The sequence below is a fragment of the Physeter macrocephalus genome, chromosome 13 (assembly GCF_002837175.3).
Source record: "Physeter macrocephalus isolate SW-GA chromosome 13, ASM283717v5, whole genome shotgun sequence".
NCBI classification, from domain to species: domain Eukaryota; kingdom Metazoa; phylum Chordata; class Mammalia; order Artiodactyla; family Physeteridae; genus Physeter; species Physeter macrocephalus.
Window position 1 is genome coordinate 65408942 of NC_041226.1, and position 20844 is coordinate 65429785.

Below are 20844 nucleotides of genomic sequence, written 5' to 3' on the forward strand. Positions count from 1 at the left end.
AATTAATCCTTTGACAGTTTTGAACATTTTTGTCCAAAGTGATTTTCCTTAATGAATCCTCGAAGATTAGGGAGGTTTAAAACTATTTAGCCTGATTTTTACATTTGGGAAAAATTAAAATGAGAACTATTTGGTGCCTTGAACAAGATTACACAGGGGTAATAAGCCGTGACTTTCAGATAATCCCTCAGTTTTTGCTACCAGTGTAGCAACATAATTTCTGTATTTAAGAAAAAAAAAATGTGTTCTTTCGTAGTAAGAGGGTAAACATTGAACAGAGTCCTTTTTAAGATTTAGTGTATTGGTTTTATTTGAAAACGAATACAATATAATCACCATTATAGACACCATTTTATCAAGACAGTGATTCAATGCTGTATTATTTGGAATTGAAGTAGCTAAATCAAGTGCTTCTTCAGGCACCTTCTGATATTGACAAAATTAGGTGTAGCTTCCATAGAATTCATAGAGAGAGTCATTGCTTTTTCTCTTCTGCATCTCAGGAAAAGAATCCCGCAAGCCCCCAGAAAAAAGAAGAGGTTTTTATTTGATTCCTACTGGGATTCCTTGAGGTATCCAGGACTTGCTTTTTCCCCGGCTTTAACTGAGAGGGGCCGTAGCTTCTGGGAATAAGAGGGAACTGTAGGAGGTAAAGCAGAATTACTCTGTTGTTGGTAACTTGGATTTACAGACTCAGAAGAATGATCTTTCCATAGCCATTTTCCCACCCCCAGTCACATTCTCTGAATGGGATAAAACTTGAGCTTGCTCTACCCAGCCTCATTTGTGCAAATGGATAAGTATCATACACATATGCGCTGTGTCTTGAGGGAGACTAATATGAAGACCTACCAGTACCCAGGGACGTTGTTTTTGCCATCCTATTGTTTTGCCTACTACTACTCCCAGAAACACTCAAGTGCTACTGCAGGATGGAAGAAGTCATTTCTTGGTAGACTCTTTTTCATTTAGAACCTCTTAACCAGAAAGCCCAAATGCCTATATTTTATTCAAGTGCTATAAAATGATAGTGATAGCATATGATGATAATGCATGGTACTTCATAACTTTCTTATGCATTATGGCAGCCTAAATTATGTTTATTGTAGCCTTGGCATTAAGTGCATTTAATTGCATTATGAATCTCTAAACACTGAGAATTGATTGCTATATATAGCAACTACAAAGAGTCCAAATATTACATTAATTTGAATATCCCATTTATGAACTTTTCCAAATAAAAGCAATTTAATTGAATTTGGTGGTAGAACAGTTTTGTAAATAGACTGGAGCAAATTTTTTTGTATCACTTATGCATTTATTATTATATTAATGACAATACTTAGCCACATATTCTGATTTGAGTTAATATGAAACTATAGGATTTTCTAAAATTAACAATAAATGGAAATATAACTGAAACTTTCAGGAGGAGTATTAAATGGTTAATTCCTAATGTTAATGGATGTTCTTTCAGACAGAATCCCATGATCTTCTGTTTTCTTTGACTCAGAGACGATCGTAGATGTAGGTCAAATCTCATTTAAAATATTATCAGTTTATTGATACCTTAATCACAGGATACATTTTTTTCTGTGAAAATAACCATTAGAAGCAGTTGTTTTTAAGGTAAGTAGATGTCTTGGACTTCCTAGATCTTGCTAATTTATGACTGCTTTCTTGTTTTATCTGCAGAATTTTTCCGAGAGCTTCTGGAAAATGCAGAGAAGTCACTAAATGATATGTTTGTACGGACCTATGGCATGCTGTACATGCAGAATTCGGAAGTGTTCCAGGACCTCTTCACAGAGCTAAAAAGATACTACACCGGGGGCAATGTGAATCTGGAGGAGATGCTCAATGACTTCTGGGCTCGGCTCCTGGAACGAATGTTTCAGCTGATCAACCCACAGTATCACTTCAGTGAGGACTACCTGGAGTGCGTGAGCAAATACACAGACCAGCTGAAGCCATTTGGAGATGTTCCCCGGAAGCTGAAAATTCAGGTCACTCGCGCCTTCATTGCTGCTCGGACATTTGTCCAGGGGCTGACCGTGGGCAGAGAAGTTGCAAATCGAGTTTCCAAGGTAATTGAAAATCTACTGTCTTTCTAATTGGCCTTTCTCATTTTTTTTTTGTTTGTTTTTAAAACCAACGTTTAAAAGAGAAGTTCAAGGTAAAATTTCTCACTTACAGTGGTTCTTGCTCTTAGAGAAATCAACTAAATGTTAAAGCTTAATTCTTTGTGTGAGAGAAGCCAGGATTTCAAGCCACTGCATGTGGTTTGAAACATAATGTCAATATTTATCAGCAATTCAGCAGAGAAGCTTTTATCAGGAAATGCATGAAAACAGGTGTCTTGTAACCATGACCACCTGGCATTTCTGATCAGTTTTAAGGGTGATAATACTCATGAAACAGTCCATCTGGAGGTTATAATCCTCTAGGAAGTCCCAAGGAGACAGTCTTATGGCGCTGGCAAGTGGAGACAAGTTGTTGCTCCGAACACCAGCACCTGGCATTTCTTCTTCTTCATCACCCTTGTCAAAGTGGCCGAATTCCTTACTAGTAAAAGAAGAGCTGACACCTGTAGAACTGGATTAGGGAGGACTAATGAATACAAAGTGTAGAATCTGGCGGAGAATTCTTTTTGTTATCCATTATCTTTGCAATTCAACGCCGTGTATTGCGTTGGGCTTATGAGAAAGATAAATCACTAATACACGTCTGTGCCTTTCCTTGAGCATGTCTCTAAACCTTTACTGCAAGGGGTTTTTTTCCGCTGCTGTTTTTAAAACATGGAGTGTTTCCTGTGTAGAGGATATATGCCTTCGTTTAAATTCTTCCTTGACATTCAACTGCTCTTATGAGATGAGCTTGCCCATTTCTGAGGGCAGTCCAACAAATAAACTGAAAGATGATTACTTTAAGAGGTAAAGTTAAAACAATAGATAACAGAAGTCTGGTATTATGTCACCCCAAGAAGGTCATGTTTGTACAAAGATTATTGCTAAATATTACTTTCTTACTGCAGGGTCGTGCCAAAGAGCCACATATTTTTTATAACTATTAGTACCATCCTGGCATGTTTCTTTTTTCCCCACTTTAATCTCCTCAATATTTACATCTTGGTATCAAGATGTATATACCCTGAAAAATGCTTCTCTATGGCTCTGTTTGTAAAATTCATAGCAATCCATTTTTTTAATTATCAATTCTTAAAAAGTTTACTTGAGCGTATGGGAAGATTATTTGGAAGAACGCTCTGATGAGGATAAACACAAGGGATTTAATAATATAAAGGGCCTATAACTTTGATGTTCAAAACAATTTTTTTTATTGAAAAATCAACAACATTCTAGATACCAAAGGAAATAGAACCCCAAAAGTGGATTAATAAGGCGTTGGCCAGGTGGAGTAATAAGAGGAAATATGATTATCTGGGAAAGTCTGTGAAATGTAGGTCGATATAAGAAATAAATATATATTCCATATATTCTTGAGAGAGAGATTTTGTTTAAAAAAAAAAAGTTTAGTCCCAGTGACTTCAAATTGAAGTCTTTGCTTTTATTGAAGAATGAGACACGTGAGGTAAGAAATTCAAGGCATGGATTAATATATGCAATATTCCTGATTGTTTAGGTAGAGTCTGCCTGAGTGTGAATAATGATTAGGTACATATATTTTGGTCTGGGGAGGTCTCAGTGAGGTAAGAGAATATTTTCTACCAAAGCATCTAAAAAGCCAGAGGAGAGGTTGCTGCTGGCTGACTGACTGTCTCTCCTGCTTCTCAGAGGATGGCATTAACAACAGCCAGGAAACGGCACCTCCCCTTCGTCATTCCCCGACTGTCTTATTCTGAGGTCTTTGTGCACCAAAATCTAACGTGTCCACCTTCATGGTAAAGGTTGATATCATGGACCAACCATCAGTAGAGTATGACCTTTAGTTTTTTTCCGGATGTGAGGAGAGGTATACTCAGCAACCCTGAGATCTTTCTTCCCTTGATCTCTTCATGACCAACATTCATTCGCAGAACACCTGCAGTGGATTTGCAATGTACTTTGTGGTCGTGTAACTATGAATGTTTACTGTTCTATGCAGATATTAGCTTTTCTGACCTGAGTTTCATTAGCCCCAATCTACTCAAATCCTAAATCCCATGCTGACATCTGGTCTGCCTTCTAGTGGGTGGGTGGGTGGGTGGATGGATGGATGGATGGATGGATGGATGGATGGATGGATGGAGAGAGAGAGAGATGGATGTGGATATATAGCCTTGGTTTAAAAGAAGCTAAGCAATTTTTTCTCAAATAACTTATGACCCAGGGATTTAAGTATTTTATCAGTGAACTTTCTCGCCTAATGATTACCGGATGGTCTGTAGCTCACTAAATCAGATACAGATCTGCTAGTACCATTTGCGTGCTTATGACGATGACTTACGGCACCCAAACCATTCTCTGTGCTAAGAATAAACTATTACAAGACTAACTATATTAAGAGGAGAAGCAAGAATTGCGTTTGACGTTTAGCCCTTCATATATCAGAAGTTTCCCTGTTGTCTCTTAACTGAGTGAGTTAGGGTTTGTGAAATGACTGCGGAAGAGTTAAAGAATTCAAGGCAAAATTCCCAAATAGCGATCCACAAACCACCTTATCTCCTGCACCTTGGCTTGGGGGATATTTTTCTCCTTCAGTTTCTCTCTTCTCTTACAGTGGCTTCTTAAATCTAGGAAGGCATCATTAATAGCTTCTAATTAACTGTTTTGACAGGAAAATTTAGCTCTTTGGCGAAACACAGCAGTTTGACACAAATGTTTTGACACAACGTTTGGGGAATTTCCTTACCAGAAAAATGGAGGACTAATTTGTTAACGTCAACATAACTATTTTTAAAACTTACTCTTGCCATCTCAGATACGAACATTGTCTTTTTCCAGGCTTTGGATGGAGCAAGTTAATTTTAAATAACTATTTGAAAATACCCGTGCTCTTGAATACATGCATATCTTAAAACTGCAACTCTACCCCTGGACATACTGTTTCACATGTGTACAAATATATGTGTAGGATTCGTAGCAGCCTTTTTACGATAACACAAAAAGTAGAAATATCACAAATGTCCCATCTGCATAAATGGTGATCTCTTCACACCATGAAATCCTATGGAGCATTGAAAATAAGTGAACTGTAGCCACATGTGTGGATGAATCAATTGCAGAAATCTCATTTTGAGATAAAATAAATAAATAAAATCACCAAAGAATATATACCATGTATATAAAGTTTAAAAATGTAAAACTAAGCAATACATCAGGAATTAAAATACAATATATGTGGTAAAGCGCTGAAGAAAACTTTAAAATGATAAACACAAACATCAGATGGTAATTACCTCTAAGGATTAGGTTTGGAGGTATTATAAAGGAGGGATATTCAGAGGCTTCCGCAGTTATCAATAACATACTGTTTCTTAAGCTCTGTGTTGTGTGTGTGGGGGGGGTGGGTTTAAGATTTTTTTTAATGAAAGAGATTAAAATGGGAGAGACTTCACCATTGTTCGTCTGTGATTCTTTCCATCTCTGTAGATATGATCAAGTCCCTGAGCTATAGCCTCAGTGGTTCGTCAGACTTACGGCTGTTTGTGGATTTGACCATTCGCTTTCCATGTTCCATCCTGTGCTAAATGATACCAAGCGGGCATGGGAGACAAAGCTCTAAAATGAACATAAAAGCACATTTTGATAATATAGTGGTCTTGAGAGAAAGGATCCAGGCTATTTTCTTTAGCATGGTCCCTTTTTTAAAGCACCACCTTTACCCCCCTATATACACCCGTTCGTGAATGGGAACTTGGGTGCCAGCACCCCCTCTGAGGCTTTCCTAGCCCTGTGAAGAACAGAAAGAAGGCTGAGTAGAGATAGTAACGGCTGTCTGCTTAGACTGAGCTTCCATTTTTCATCATGAAGGCAAGTGACTTTAGTGTCTTCACTGGTCCATCTTGATTCCATTTAAACAAAGAAGACATGACTTTCATATCTTTTTGCTTTAATAAAAGTAACTTCTATGAGGAAAATCTGTAAATTGTGTCAGTAGCAACCACTTCAACTATGAAAATCATTTCATGGATTGATTCCAGACAAATTAGGTAGGTAATGGAATTGGAATCCATAGGACTTGAACTTTTGCCAAATACTGTCATTTATCTCTATCTATGTATCTATCTATCTGTCTATCTAACTATTTTCTGTCTAGTTTCTTATCTAAATTATTTCTGCCTTGTGGGTCGTGACTTTGAAAAGAATGTCTGGCTTTAGTAAGACCAGAATATTTTTATCAACAGTCACCTGCCTATGTCTGCTACCCATAATAGTATCTTTGCATGGAGAGCCTCTTAACTGGTCCATCCAGCTGAGTAAACAGTCTTGCGTTAACAATGTGTGCCTAGAAAGCAATAAGCAGAGAGTCAACTTTCAATAAATGTAGTTGCTAGATTATGAGGCTGAAAAATTTATCATCAAATTTGATGAAATGAAGCCTATGAAATACATCCATTCAGAACATTCTCTGATCAAAGTGGAATACCATTCTGAAGAATTTGCCATGGATATAGTTTACAAGGGAAATGGTATTCTATTTAGCTGTTTGCTTCTGAGATAGAATTTAAGATATAAAGTAAGAACACCTGTTGTACCTGTCACCTGAATGATTTGTTTTGCTCCTTCTGTGGTGATCTTTTGATTGGAGTTAATTTTTTTTAGAGTCATCCAGAAATGAAAAAGACCATGAAGAGGCCTTAGGTGAATGAAAGCTTTTTTATTTCTTTTGTGGTCAGTGTATTCTCTTCTGTAATTGATGATTATCCAGTGTAGGTTAGTTCAGTAACATACAATGTTAGGAAGAATAGGTAAACCTTTTGAAATTATCAGTAATAACTTCTATGTTTACAACTTTTAAGTCAGCACAAATAATACATGCTTGCTGTTTTATGATGATGGTGTGGGCATTATATTTAGAAAGCACTTTGCCGTTAATCAATAAATAATATCATGATAAAAAATAGCGACAAAATAACATTAGTACAAGAGGCCAAAACAACAAAAATAGCTTATTAATATAATTCAGTGGAAACGTATGAATTTTACCATGGTCCAGGTGCTGTGATAAGCACTGGAAATCACAAGAGTGTGAGGAAGTCCAGGTTTCAGAAGAAGAAAAGAGCATCTACGCTGAAGAGTAGCATATGGTGTTCTATAGAGGACTCCAGAGAACTAAGAGATGAGGTCCCATTTTGATGAAAACAATTTGGTTACTTTGATTAAAACAATGAATGAAATCTTTCTTACTAATTTTAAGTTCTCTTGCAGAATGCCTAGCTTTGGTGTGTAATTTTGGAAGATGGTTAAGAGAGTGAAAATTGAGGAGAACGAAGCCATTTATTTCCAGTGCATTAAAAGCTATTTGTGTATCCTTTCTTTTTAGTCTTTTTGTAGCTTGTGTCTGTTTCTAATAAGCTATGCCTGTTAGGCTATTTTATGTAAAATTATACTATCTTTTGGAATTCCATTGAAATGAGTACATTTCTCCCCATTGAACCTAGGTTTGAAGTTTTATTCATAATGGAAGGAGAAGGTAAGCGGTATGTCAATGTAACATGGCTGGAACAAGTATGGGAACCCCAGTTATGAACATACCTAACAGGTGTAATCCTTCTCTCCCCTACAGTCCAAGATGGGTGGTTAATATAATAGCTCAACAGTCATTTGATCCAAATGTGGATTCTTGTAAAAGTGGAGCCATTGTGGCCATTTAGCTCATGTCTCATCAATAAGCATTAGTTCCGTGTGTTTTATACGTCAAGTACTGTTGGTAAGTTCTTAAGATACAAAGACTAAGCAAATTAAAGGACTTGCAAGTACTAATTGGGAGAGAGACAGAAACAAATAATGTCAGTATCTAATGTGAGCATTCTGCAATAGATGTCTTGGGAACAGAGAGGAGAGGCACCTAGCTTAACCTTGGAGTGCAGGGAAACTTTCAGGGATATAGATGCTGAATGATGTGTTGAAGGATGCCTGGGCATTTGGACAGATGACGAGGGCACCTGGCATAGGGGAGGGTGCTTCAGACAGGCAACAACTCAGCAGAAGCACAGCGTGAAACCACAGATGTGTGCAGGGAGCTACAAGTGTGTGGTATTCCTGAGGCATGAAGTACAAGACAGTGAACAGGCAGAGACAAGACTGGAAGCCTAAAGGAACCCTTGAATAAAAACTGCCTATTTCACTAATGATTTTTGTGCTTGTCTATTTTGCCTGCATAATTAAAAAGTAACCTTTCTTTTTTTTATTGAAGTATAGTCAATTTGCTATGTTGTGTTAGTTTCAAGTGTACAGGGAAGTGATTCAGTTATACATACATACATATATATTCTTTTTCAGATTCTTTTCCATTATAGGTTATTACGATATTAAGTAAAGTTCCCTGTACTATACAGTAGGTTTTTGTTGTTTACCTTTTTTATATATGGGAGTGTGCATATGTTAATGCCAAACTCCTAATTTATCACCCCCCCACTATCCCCTTTGGTAACCATAAGTTTGTTTTCTGTGTCTGTGAGTCTATTTCTGTTTTGTAAATAAGTTCATTTTTATCATTTTTTTAGATTCTACATATAAGTAATATCATATGATGTCTGTCTTTCTTTGCTTAAAAGCATTCCACTACATTTGAGAGGCAAATGTGCTGAGTACCTGCTATTCGCTGGGCATTGTTCTGTAAGAAACAGGAAATAACAATGAACAGCATTGTCCTTGAGGAAATCCCAGTCTATCCAAAAGAGAGAGAGGTGTAAAAGTTTCAGTGCGACACAAAGGATCAGGATGAAGATAGAGGTGTGGGTAAAATGCTATGTGAATCAAGAGAAATGCATGCTTCCCTTTGCCTTGGGAAATTGGAAAAGGCACCTTAGAGTAGGTCATAGTCTGACTTGGACTTACAGAATGAATAGGGTCTTACAGAAGAAGAAAAGATCTAGGGCTTTCTTGCCAGGGACCCAGCAGGTTCAAAGGCACGAGCCACGGCAGGTCCTGTTTTTGTGGAGATGAGGCCAGGAGGTAGATCTGGATCGTATTATTGGAGCTTTATGTTTCAAGCTGAGGAACCTGAAGGACACTGCATAGGCCAAGAGGTGATGGCTAAGATTTTTCAAAAGACAAATATGAGGTCAGATTTTTACTTGTGAAAGATCGTTCATGGAGATGATAAACTGGAGTGGGGGAAGCTGATGGCGGGTGCAGGCATGGAAACTATTGTAATTGCCCAGGTGAGCGGTGATGACACCCGAGACCAAGCAGGTGAAGCAGAGTGGAGCACGCATCTGGAGAAACAAAGGAGCAAACAGGCAGGGTATAAATACGGTGTGTCTTCTCAGATTGGTCCGCCATCATCAAGCACATTTCCTGGCACGCTGTTTGTTCCGATTTGGTAACAGCTGTCTGCCTGCTGACTGGTTTGAGAAGCACGAACACAGAAATGTTTGTTGGCAAAGGACAGTAACATTTAGCTGGAGAAGATAGAGAACGGGATCAGATGAAACATCAGGGAGTATAAATATTTAAAGAGGATACAGTAAAGGAAGACAGATGACCCAAAGCATATTGTCCTGAAAGTAGAGGGAGAGAGGCTCTCAAGAAATAGGGTAATCAACAGCATCAAATGGCATAGGGAGTCAAGTGGGAGGGACAGGGAAAACAGACCTTTGATTTGGCCACAAGGATGCTAGTAACTTTGGCAAGTGCGGTTTGACTAGAGTGGTTTTAATTGGTTGAGAAGTTAACTCTTCCGCCCCTGTACTTTCTAGAACAGGCCGAACAAAGCGTGGTCCATGGACTGGAGCCCATCCATGAGCAGACTGTTATGGTCCTGCAACGTGTACAAAAATGGAAGGCGTTTAAAAAACCTTGACAGCAATTTCACATTGCCCCAACATCCGAGACCCCACCAGTTGACTCTTCTTGAATGTTGTTGAACTTGCATGGTGTGTCTCCTTGGTGGGAGGTGCGTCTCGGTTACGCTCTTGAGGATTAGATATCAGGTCATGACATCCTGGGGAAAATCAAACAGCCAGCCAAAGCCCGTCCAGATCCTTTGAGCCTCACACAGATAGTTTGAAATGTACTCTTCCAGAACAGTACCAAGGATAGGAAAATAGTGAACGTATATTGATTGATTCTGTTGGTGTGTTTGAGCTTTTTCCTTCTGTATTCAGCCTCCCTTTACCCCTCTCTGTGCCTCCCTGCCCTAACTTCCTTCCCCTGGGATGCTTTCTCTACGTTTCCAACCATGATGGGCTCTCATAAATCCACTTTGATTGGCATGTCTGCTGTTTGCCTGTGCCCTGCAAGTACAAGAATTCCTCTGGGGCCCTGGGAGACGTGGGTGACAAGCAGACGTCTTTGTTCCTAATAGGGAACATCCACGGGTGAAATGTACCAATTAAGGTACAACACAAATAAAAAAGGACCAAGATTAAAACTCTAGTGCTGTAACTCAAAGAATGCTGCTTCTAAAACGGCTTCAAAAAGAAAAACGGACCTAACAGTTTATCCCCATGTCAGTGCTGACTCTGTTCTTGGATAATTATCTCTGAATGCATGTATGCTTTTTCTACCAGAAGGTTCTGTGAAACAAGGTTTGGACGATAGTCTTGCTGTAATTCCTTTCACGTGCAAAAGCACGTTCAGAGTGCTGACAGGAGACGTTGCAGGCTGTGTGATATCATAGCTGAACTTGAAAGTTTGGAGGATTTTTCTTTTGTTGTGCCATCTTCAGAGATTCAATGTTACAAGGACATTCCCTGAGGCAATATCAGGCACTGAGGAGGTTTATGAGCCAAGATACACATCAAAAATAATTTTAATAAATCTTGACAGATATATTGCATTAACAGTGCTGACACAGTGGAGCAGGACTTATGTAGAGAGTGTGACATATTGGTATTTTTTTTTTAATTGAGGTATTAGATCATACAGATATTTGACTGTAAGAAAGACCGAGGGTATGTTATTACATACCATAGATTTTCTCCATCCTTATCTTTGTGATTCCAAGCAAGGGTTATTCCCCTTCACGTGTATGCCTTATACCTCTCCATCTTGATGAGTGACAGTGCAGACACAATAGGTCAATCCCAGACACCTAGAAAATAGCCTTCATCCCAGACAATATCGAAACTCTACGTTTTCCTGTACCTAAATTGGATAACAAAGAGTGAAAATGGACAGTATAGAGTGTCAGTAATAGGATAATGGTGGCTTTGACATTTAGAGGTGAGTAAAACTGTAGATGTTCCAAGTTCACATCAGCTGACACTTAAGTGGCTGGCATAAACAGATTTTTAGAAATTCATTTTCATCCTTGCAGGAATATGCTGCATGTCAAAAGTGCCACTGTCATATTTAATACTCAGCAGATAGCAGGATTTTATATGGAAATGTCATCCTCTTCAGTTCATAATGTCTTAAGAAGTCAGGAAGGCAAACTATCCTGTGTTCATTTTGTAGAGGATTTCGGCAATCAAAGAAGGTCACCCATTCAACATTTTACACTTTCATAAATATAGTCATTATGGAAACATTATTCTGCATATCATTCTCATAGTAGGTATAAATACGAGTTTCTCCGTAAAGAAATATGTCCGTTTATAAACAATGGGTGTTAAAACGTTCCTCGTTTGCTCTTAGCTTTCTAAAAGCACATTCTCTTGCTAAAAGTACGTCTAGATGCAAAAGGCAACGTTTATTTCACTGTTTTTCAATGCAAGTGGGCTACACTTAGTCAGAAATATAGGATTTGATAGTGCTTTAAAAATTAGTAGAAACCAAGCGCTCCGCGGAAGTCCTTTCCTCTCAGAGTTCTGTTGTTCAAGTTAAAGGCTGGGCCAAAGAGAATCCAACTGTGCTTGCGATAAAGTGTTTTATTGAAAAGACGAACCTTATGGTATCCTGCAGCATTTGTAGGCAGAAGATAACTGTATAAAATATTTATGTAGGGGGCTTCCCTGGTGGCGCAGTGGTTGAGAGTCCGCCTGCCGATGCAGGGGACGCGGGTTCGCGCCCCGGTCCGGGAAGATCCCACGTGCCGCGGAGCGGCTGGGCCCGTGAGCCACGGCCGCTGGGCCTGCGCGTCCGGAGCCTGTGCTCCGCAACGGAGCGGCTGGGCCCGTGAGCCACGGCCGCTGAGCCTGCGCGTCCGGAGCCTGTGCAAAAATTTATGTCAGTATTTCCATAAGGAATGAGAAATATCTATTTTGGAGTGGAGAAAAAGAAGTACCCTGGCATTTTAGCTGGGAGAGCAGATAGAATACAGATTGAAAGTCTCTCTTATTTCTTTTCTTTTTTTTAAAGTGTGAAAGTGATAGGGTTTTCCGTAGAAAGTCTGATATACCAATTGTTTAATAAATTATAAAGCCTTTGACTCTCAGCTATCCAGGGTCTCCCTCCTGATCAATTTATAGCTCATCACTTGTTTTGTGATTATGAGGAAAAGGGAATTGGGGAAATGAGATAATCTTGTAAATCACTCAAGCCAAATGAACATTTTTGTCCCTTCAAATTACCAAGAGGGTTCAAATACAACTGTCACTCTAGCTTAAATCACCTGGATATTTACTTTTTGTGGGTGGTCAGAAAAATAGTATTTTCACATGTTTTTTCTGACTATAAAATCAATATGTGCTCATCCAAAAAGAAAAAAAACAGAAAATGTGGAGAGTGCAGAAGAACACAAAGAAGAAAGCAAAATAATCCTAAATTCCTACTACCCAGAGATAACCAGTGTCAAAAGTTTGCATTTCTAGTGTTTTTATAGCTCTAATATACTTTTATCTTACGTATTGCTAAATCATGGGGGATACTTAATACTGGATCCTACTTTTTTCACTTTAAAATAAGTATTTTCCCACCTCAATAGCATTTCTATTAAAAAAATCTTACTTTTAAAGATTTATTTTACAATCTAAGGGATTTGCTTGCTGCCAGTATATCTGGGCATCTTTCACAGTCGTCATTCCCTGGACATTCTTTCTAAGAGAAGGAAACAACTGTAGTTTACATGTGTGCACACGTGGGTGTTTAACTCACTCCACTCTCAGTGCCGGCCTACTTGGGAGTTTTGTGACTCCCTTATGTATTTCACTACTGAAATTTCTTGGTTGATTTATACATACTCCAGACAGTTACCAGAATTAGAAGCAATTTTTTTAAGGGAACAAAGGTGTAGACATAAGGTAGAGGTAGGAATGAGGCTGATAGAAAAACGTGTATTAGAACTCCCTGACTAATACTTCCCATTGGGCCAAGTCACCATCGAAGGCAGACTGCAAACTGGCTCACAGACATGTTCATCTGGGCACCCTTTTTTTTTGCGGGGGTGGGGGGGCCATGCCATGCGGTTTATGGGCTCTCAGTTCCCCAGCCAGGGATTGAACCAGGGCCCTCGGCAGTGAGAGCACGGAGTCCTAACCACTGGAACGCCAGGAAATTCTCAGCACAACTTCTTTAAGAGTTTGAATGTTTTAAGATGGGAGAATTGACATAAATTGTGGATTGCTGCAGTTTCTGAAGGTATGACCAGCCTGGGCCTGTGTTCTGCATGGCAAAATCAGCTGGCGCTAAAGAATATTTCCACGGAATTTGTTATAGCTGGGGAATCCGTGTTGCGGTCTGACTTGGGTCTGATCACTCGGTTAGGTTGGCCTGATTCTGAAGTCAGCATGGGCGGCCATCTATCACAATGTTTGGCTCTTTTTCTCACAACAGAGAAATGTTTCTCTGTACCTATGTCGGTTTTTTTTCTGTTTTTTTGTTTTGTTTTGTCTTGTGTTTATAAATTTATTTATTTGTTTTTGGCTGTGTTGGGTCTTCACTGTTGCGTTCAGGCTTTCTGTAGTTGTGGCGAGCAGGGGCTACTCTTGGTTGCCGTGCGGGGGCTTCTCATTGCGGTGGCTTCTCTTGTGGCTGAGCACAGGCTCTAGGCGCACGGGCTTCAGTAGTTGTGGTGTTCGGGCTCAGTAGTTGTGGCTCGTGGGCTCTAGAGCGCAGGCTCAGTAGTTGTGGCGCACGGACTTCGTTGCTCCACAGCATGTGGGATCTTCCTGGACCAGGGCTCGGACCCATGTCCCCTGCAATGGCAGGTGGATTCTCAACCACTGCGCCACCAGGGAAGCCCTGTACCTATGTCTTTACTAAAAGCAAAATAAGTGAAAGATGAATAGGGTCTGTTTCAGGAAAAAATAGTAGGAAGCTTATTTTATTTTTGGGGGAGTATAAAATATTCTAACTATTTAATATGCAACTAGTAACTGTGATTCAAAAATACAGTCAATTAACGTCACCCATGGTTATTGACTCTGTAGCATTTGAATTTGCAAACCTTCTTCTAAGCTTTCTATTAGCCATCACGTGAGCTAAACTTTATTCTTTAATCAAATAAAAGCAAACCAGCCACTAAAAAAAAAAACTGCTCTTCCTGATGTTGGGAATCAGAAAAGAATCCTCTCCCTTAACGTCTTCAAGAACGTTCTTATCATATACACAGCTAGAAGTTTACTCCTGCTGAAATGGATCTTAGCAAGCACAGGCCTAGAATTTTTCTGATCAGTGTCATCATAACATCATCACCATTATCAAATTCACGTCCTGTCTAACGTACATGGAATCTAACGGTTACTGAGTGCTTGCCAGCCCTGTAGTAAGTACTTTTCACACACTGGCATTTAATCCTTGCATTAAACCCGTGAGAGAGGTATGGTTATTGCATTGCATTTATTAGATAAGGAACTGGGGATTGAATGACAGGATACCTATGCTGTAAATCCACACTGCCTCTCCCAGTGTTGAGGCTTTTTTCTGAATACAGCAACCCGGTATAAACCTCCTTGGTCTATGGCAGTTGCCATCCAGTAGGAATAGGATGGGAATCAAATTCAGAATCTTCTGTAAGCACATTAAAAGAAAAAGAAACAGGTGAAACCAATTTTAACAATAAATTTTTAACCCAGTGTATCCAAAATATTTTCATATAGATGTATAAGCAATACAAAAATTATTAATGAGATATTTTAATTTTTTGTGTTAAGTCCAAATTTTGGTATGCATTTTATACTTAGAGCAGATCTCAGTTTGAGACTAGTCACATTTCAAATGCCAGGCTAGTGGCTGATGTATGGGACAATTCAGAGGTATAGTTTTCATGCATCATCCTCCTATTTAAAGCAAAGAATGTTAGGAATTCACACCAGGAAGTCTAAACCCTTGTGGTTGATTATTCATACAGCTCCTCCGGTTATGAGGAAAAGAGAGAAAGATTCTGTCTTTTCATAATGCATTTTGGGCCCTGACTGGAACTCCGACATAAATAACAAAGACATTTTGTTGAGAGATTTGTTCTCAGTGCCTCAAAGGCTGGCTCTGTATGTGGTACTGCCATGGCCCCTAAGTGTAATGAGTACCAGAAGATTGTCAATCATCACGCATGAATTAATCTGCGGTTTTCAATCTGCCCTGGGGAGGTGGAGGAGACTAACTAATGCAGGAGGTGGCAAGCATCTATGGGTGTCAGCATCAGGAGTAAACAAAAGAAATAAATGCCCAACTATTATCACAGGGAGCTCTCTGAGATTTTTAATTCTTGAAAAGGGGCCCTAATGCTCATAAAGGTGGCCCATCACTGGATTAAATGACTCAAAACCACATGACTCATTGGTGTTCAGATAGATTTGAGGGGACTTCCACACTGTTTTGGGGGGGGTGATAAAGAAGGTACTTTTCAGGTGAAAGCGCCTGAAATATTGGTTCTCGTAGATTTCGCATAAAAACATTTTAGGGCATAGTTTTTTCTTTTAATTAACTGGGAAATTACAATTTTAGTCAATTACTATTTGGGTGCACAAAGTGATTCACTAGGGGTTGACAAAGTTGGCATTCATCCTCCCAAATGGTCTGTCACTGTCAGGGAAGAGCTTATCAAGAGAGGGATCCAACTCAATGATTCCTATTATGTAACTGATACTTTCCTCACCATGCCATGTTGCAAACTGTGATGTGTTAATGGTTAGTTTGTGATACAGAGAATCAGATCAACCTGGCACAGGCAACTGGCTCTGTGGCAGCCACTGTGTTCTGCATCCAGGCTCATCACACCGTAGTGCCAGAGAGCTGACTTTGACTTGCTTTATAATTCTATTCATTAAATTAATTTAGGGTATATAAACTGATTTATTGTGAGATTTAAAATCATTTTCCTCAAGAGAGCCCAGAATATTAGGTTAGCATTTTTCTGAGCACAATTTTGACTCAGTTTCAGGGGACAGGCAATTTAATGTCAGCAGCCCATAATTTTAGCTACACAATATCATTTTCTCTCGACTTTTCACTGCTGAGTCACAAATCCGTTCGAAAGGGTACAAGTATGTCAGAGTATTTCCAGTGGAGAGAAAGTTCCTGGATGACTTCTATCTCTCTGCAGCCTCAAATTCCTGGTCTTCATTGCAACATCTATAGTTGCGTTTCTTTTTCGATACTCAGTGACCCTACAAACTCAGTATTTAAAACTGAGCTTAGGGCTTCCCTGGTGGCGCAGTGGTTGAGAGTCCGCCTGCCGATGCAGGGAACACGGGTTCGTGCCCCGGTCCGGGAAGATCCCACATGCCGCGGAGCGGCTGGGCCCGTGAGCCATGGCCGCTCAGCCTGCGCGGTAAGAGGCCACAGCAGTGAGAGGCAAAAAAACAAAAAAAAAAAAAAAAAAAAAAAAAAAAAAACAACTGAGCTTAATAATTTGGAGCAGAACTCTGTAGCCTCACTGTAGGTCATTTTCTTTCTGCATTGCTTCCTGTTTGTATTTCTCCCTTTCCATTGCCTCAGTTTCTGCTAAAATCTGAACTCCGATCACATCAAGTGTAGGCTGTTGCCCACCCGAGGCAACTTCCCCAGACTTTAGGCTCCATCCCTTCTTTTGGGAATCCTAAGAACATTTCGTCAGTGCCATTTTGATTAAGTCACTATCCTGTTCACAAATCCCAGCAGTTAATTGTCAATTTCTCCAATAACCTGGAATGTTTACTAAGTGCTTAGCTCTCTGCTAGGTGTAGACTTGACTGCCAGATCCTGATCTGTCTTCAGTCTCTCGTTCAACTTGCTGCCCTGTATCATTAGTCCCAACTCAATTTGTTTGAGCAAATGTATTCAAGCTTTGCCCCACATGAAAGTTTGGGTGACGGTTTCTCTGCCATTTTCCTTACTCGTCATGCCTTCCTCTCCCCTTCCCATCAAGTTATCTCCCTTATTTCATTCAAAACTTGCTAAAACCTACTCATTGCCACTTCTAGTATCCCCAGGAAACTCCTTTCATCCATATCAGTTGGTTTTTTTCTTTTACTCGCTTCTTTTCAGAACCTCTGTTCTAAGCTTTTGCCATGGTCTGTGTAGAGCTCTACATATGTTGCTTCAAAGTTTCCATGACATTTTCCTGTGCCATGGGCCTTGTCAACCTGAATATTGTAACTTAGTACCAAAAAAAGCAACACGCCTTCCATCTTTAATGCTCCTTAGAGCAAGCACTACTGCAGTTTGGGTATGGTAGATGCTGAGTAAAGGTATTACTGCTGTTATATTACTCTTTTCCCTTCTTTAAGTCTTATCATGGTTGGAAGGGGTAATATCCGTATGTCATAACATCTCCCACTTTATTGTAAATACTGCCCTGAATTTCTGATTGTTTTAGAAAAGGACGTACTATGTAGGTCCTTCTAGAATTCTGCCACCTCCCCCAAAAATAAAATTAAATACTCAGTGCATGTGGTTACCCAACAGAACTAGAGGTCCTTTTTATGCTTGTTGGGACATCTAGGTGGAAAGGCATTGTAGACAGCTGAAATATTAATGACTGAATATAGGCTGAGAAGCCATGCATTCCCTTAGCTATCGCCTAAATGATGTAGTACCTTGAGGTCTATGGAAGAGCAATGAATCTTCATTTGTATTCCAGATTGCCAAAATATCTATATCATCTAGCTATATGTAGATATAGATATCTATACTGTTTCCATAGTTACTGGAGCAACTATTATTTTGCTCATATTTTTCCTTTATGTCTTAGAACTCACCTATCCAGAAGTGTGCTGACACCATGATCACAATTTAGTTCAGTGAATTATTGGTGGAGAGAAGTGTGGTTTCATAGTCTTTAAGCATCAGCATTGCAGATTTCCTTAAAAGTGGTTAAGTTGAAGCATAAGATGTGCCAGCATGCTGAAATCCCGGGAATATTTTTTACTGTGAGTTATAAGAATTACTAAAGAGAAAGGAGAGAAATAAAGGGAAAATCCACTAATCTCTTTTGTAAATTGCTCACACTGCACATTTACAATTAAGCTCTTCTGATTTCTGTAATTAAAATAATTTCCTCTGAGAGGCCTTAATAGTTCACGCCCATGTGTAAAAAAATGCTGTTGTCATGAATGAACGATTGAAAGAAAGGTCTTATTCACATGTTTTTGTTCCTATGAGAAATCTCTGAAAACAAACCAGGCATGAAAAAGACAATCAGTAGGGTTATAGCCCAGGGTTGTTTTAGCAATCCATGGGAGGTACCAGCTCACGCGTGTATTCATCTGTTCATTCAGCAAACATTTATTGAGCACTAAGTCTTTGGCCGGTGCAATGGGTACAATGATGAATAAGACCTAGCCTTGCCCTAAAAGAACTCCCATTCCAGAGTGGGTACCAGACAGATGAATAGTAGAGGCCAATAAGTGCTAATCAGAGGTATGGGTGGGTATAAGAATGGAAGAGTTCACTGATACAAGCCCATCCCTTGGAGACATCTAGAGCCTTTGATAAAAGGCCTTAGAGCATTTTATTTTGCCAGTCATGGATGGAATGACAACAGGGGCATACATTTTAATAGAGATATGAAAATTCAGTGTTTAGTTATTGAGAAAATAAAACTGCACAAATAATTAGTATAATGTATTGATTAGGCATAAAGTATATGTTACTATTACTAGGAACATTTTATTGCATGTTACTATATATGTATATAATATGAATACATGTCATACCATAGACATAATATGAATAAAATAGGGGGGAAAATAAAGAGGAGACACTTGATGTAATCCAGAGCTCACTAGAGCAAGAATAGGACATAGCTGGAATTGAATTCTTACTTCGACCCTAATTAGTTGTCTGAATTACTTCATGTCTTTCCTCCTTGGTGCAATGAGTGGGAGAGACTAGACGAAATGCTTTACTGGGAGTGAAATTCCAAAAGTGGCAATTATTAAGGTCATTGATGTATGACCTAGGAACTAAGATATATACTCAGGACTGCACATCTGGATGATTAGATCTATGTGGGGAAAAGCTGGTCAAGTAATTCACTAGCAATTAATTGGAAGGTTTTAGGCCATGCCTTGTTTAGCATGCCCCTTAGTGGTTTTGAATGTGGCTTTGGAATTCATCTACTACTTCTGGTTGTCACTCTTGTAATTGGGCTCATCTCTAATTTGGGGGAGACAGTTTATTCTTACAATGCTAGTTTGTTGCTCTTTTCATGAATCACTTCAAATTCCAAAGGCACTGCTGAGCAGCAGGGCACCTGTAATGAGTTTCCATGGGCCTCCTAGAATTGAACCTCTCCATTGGGTAGATTCAAGCACCTACATCTACTATGCTGCATTTTCTTCCACAACTCGTAATTTTAATTTTGGCATTCAAGATATATTTGGTGTTAATGTGTATTACTGCCAAAGATAATGGGTGCCCTGCTGGAGAGATTGCATTTTTACTGTTCTCTATTAAACCCCACATTTGATTGGCAGGTGTGTCCTAGAAAAATTGGCGTAACACCTTGTTAGAGGGCACAGTGCCATCTCACAGTCAGGAGGAAGTTAGGCTGAAAAGTGATCATAAATGAAGTCAGCTTGGAGTGTTCAAGAATGAATTTTTCAACCTCTCTGGAGTAGAGGGAAGTAAATACTCTTATGAAAATCTTTTGCTTCTTTTATGCAAAAGTTTCCACTGACTATAACTTTTCGAGGATATCGCAGGAAGATTGGAAGACTCTTTGGCTAACTTAGAAGAATGATATTTAAAATTTAATTGTATAAGAAAGTTGCATAATGGCATGATGTTTGTATTTACTCTACTGTTTGTTAAATCAATATGCAGGTGATTTTAATACATCAAACTACACTAGCATTTGGCTTTTGTGTGTAGAGTCGGGAATGAGTAAGAGATGTTATTCTTCTGCGACACGTTAGCCGGTAAAATTTTCTGAGTTACTGAGCTTCTGTTATCTCATCTGCAGAGCGGGGATGATGAGAAGCGGGCATGAAGAATGGTTACATGACCTAGAAAGATAAAAAAAATATGTGTTTGGTAAATGAAAGTGGATTCTCATAATTAAAAATATTAGGTGGTATTAATGTTTTATGGAAAAATGGAACAAATAAAATATAGTCCAAAGTAGCCAAGTATAAAAACCTACTAGGGCAATATCACTTTTAAAAATTGTCATGTTATGAATATGGTGGTCCTAATTATGGGATGCTCTATCTGCTTTGAGGAATAAGCTTTCCTTCTCCGTGCCCTGTCGTCATTATGCACTGCAATAGACTTCTACAAACAGAGAAAAACACATGAAGGTCATCTAGGTTTTTGTTCTTTTCTAATGTTTTTAAGTATCTGCACGATCCTCTTTGGAAATGTGTGCTTTCTACCCTGCAAGTAAGGTACACATGGGGCTGAATCTCACTGCAGTTTTAACTAAACCCATGTC

At 39.2% G+C, this 20844-nt stretch overlaps 1 protein-coding gene across 1 annotated transcript in view; it reads left to right on the top strand.

Moving 5' to 3' along the window:
- GPC6 (glypican 6) overlaps nt 1–20844 on the top strand; it is a 1083120-nt gene that overhangs the window by 543879 nt on the left and 518397 nt on the right. Inside the window, exon 3 of the mRNA XM_024123209.2 lies at nt 1696–2087. Within this exon, the coding sequence (XP_023978977.1) occupies nt 1696–2087 (392 nt within the window). The remainder of the gene's footprint in view (nt 1–1695; nt 2088–20844) is intronic.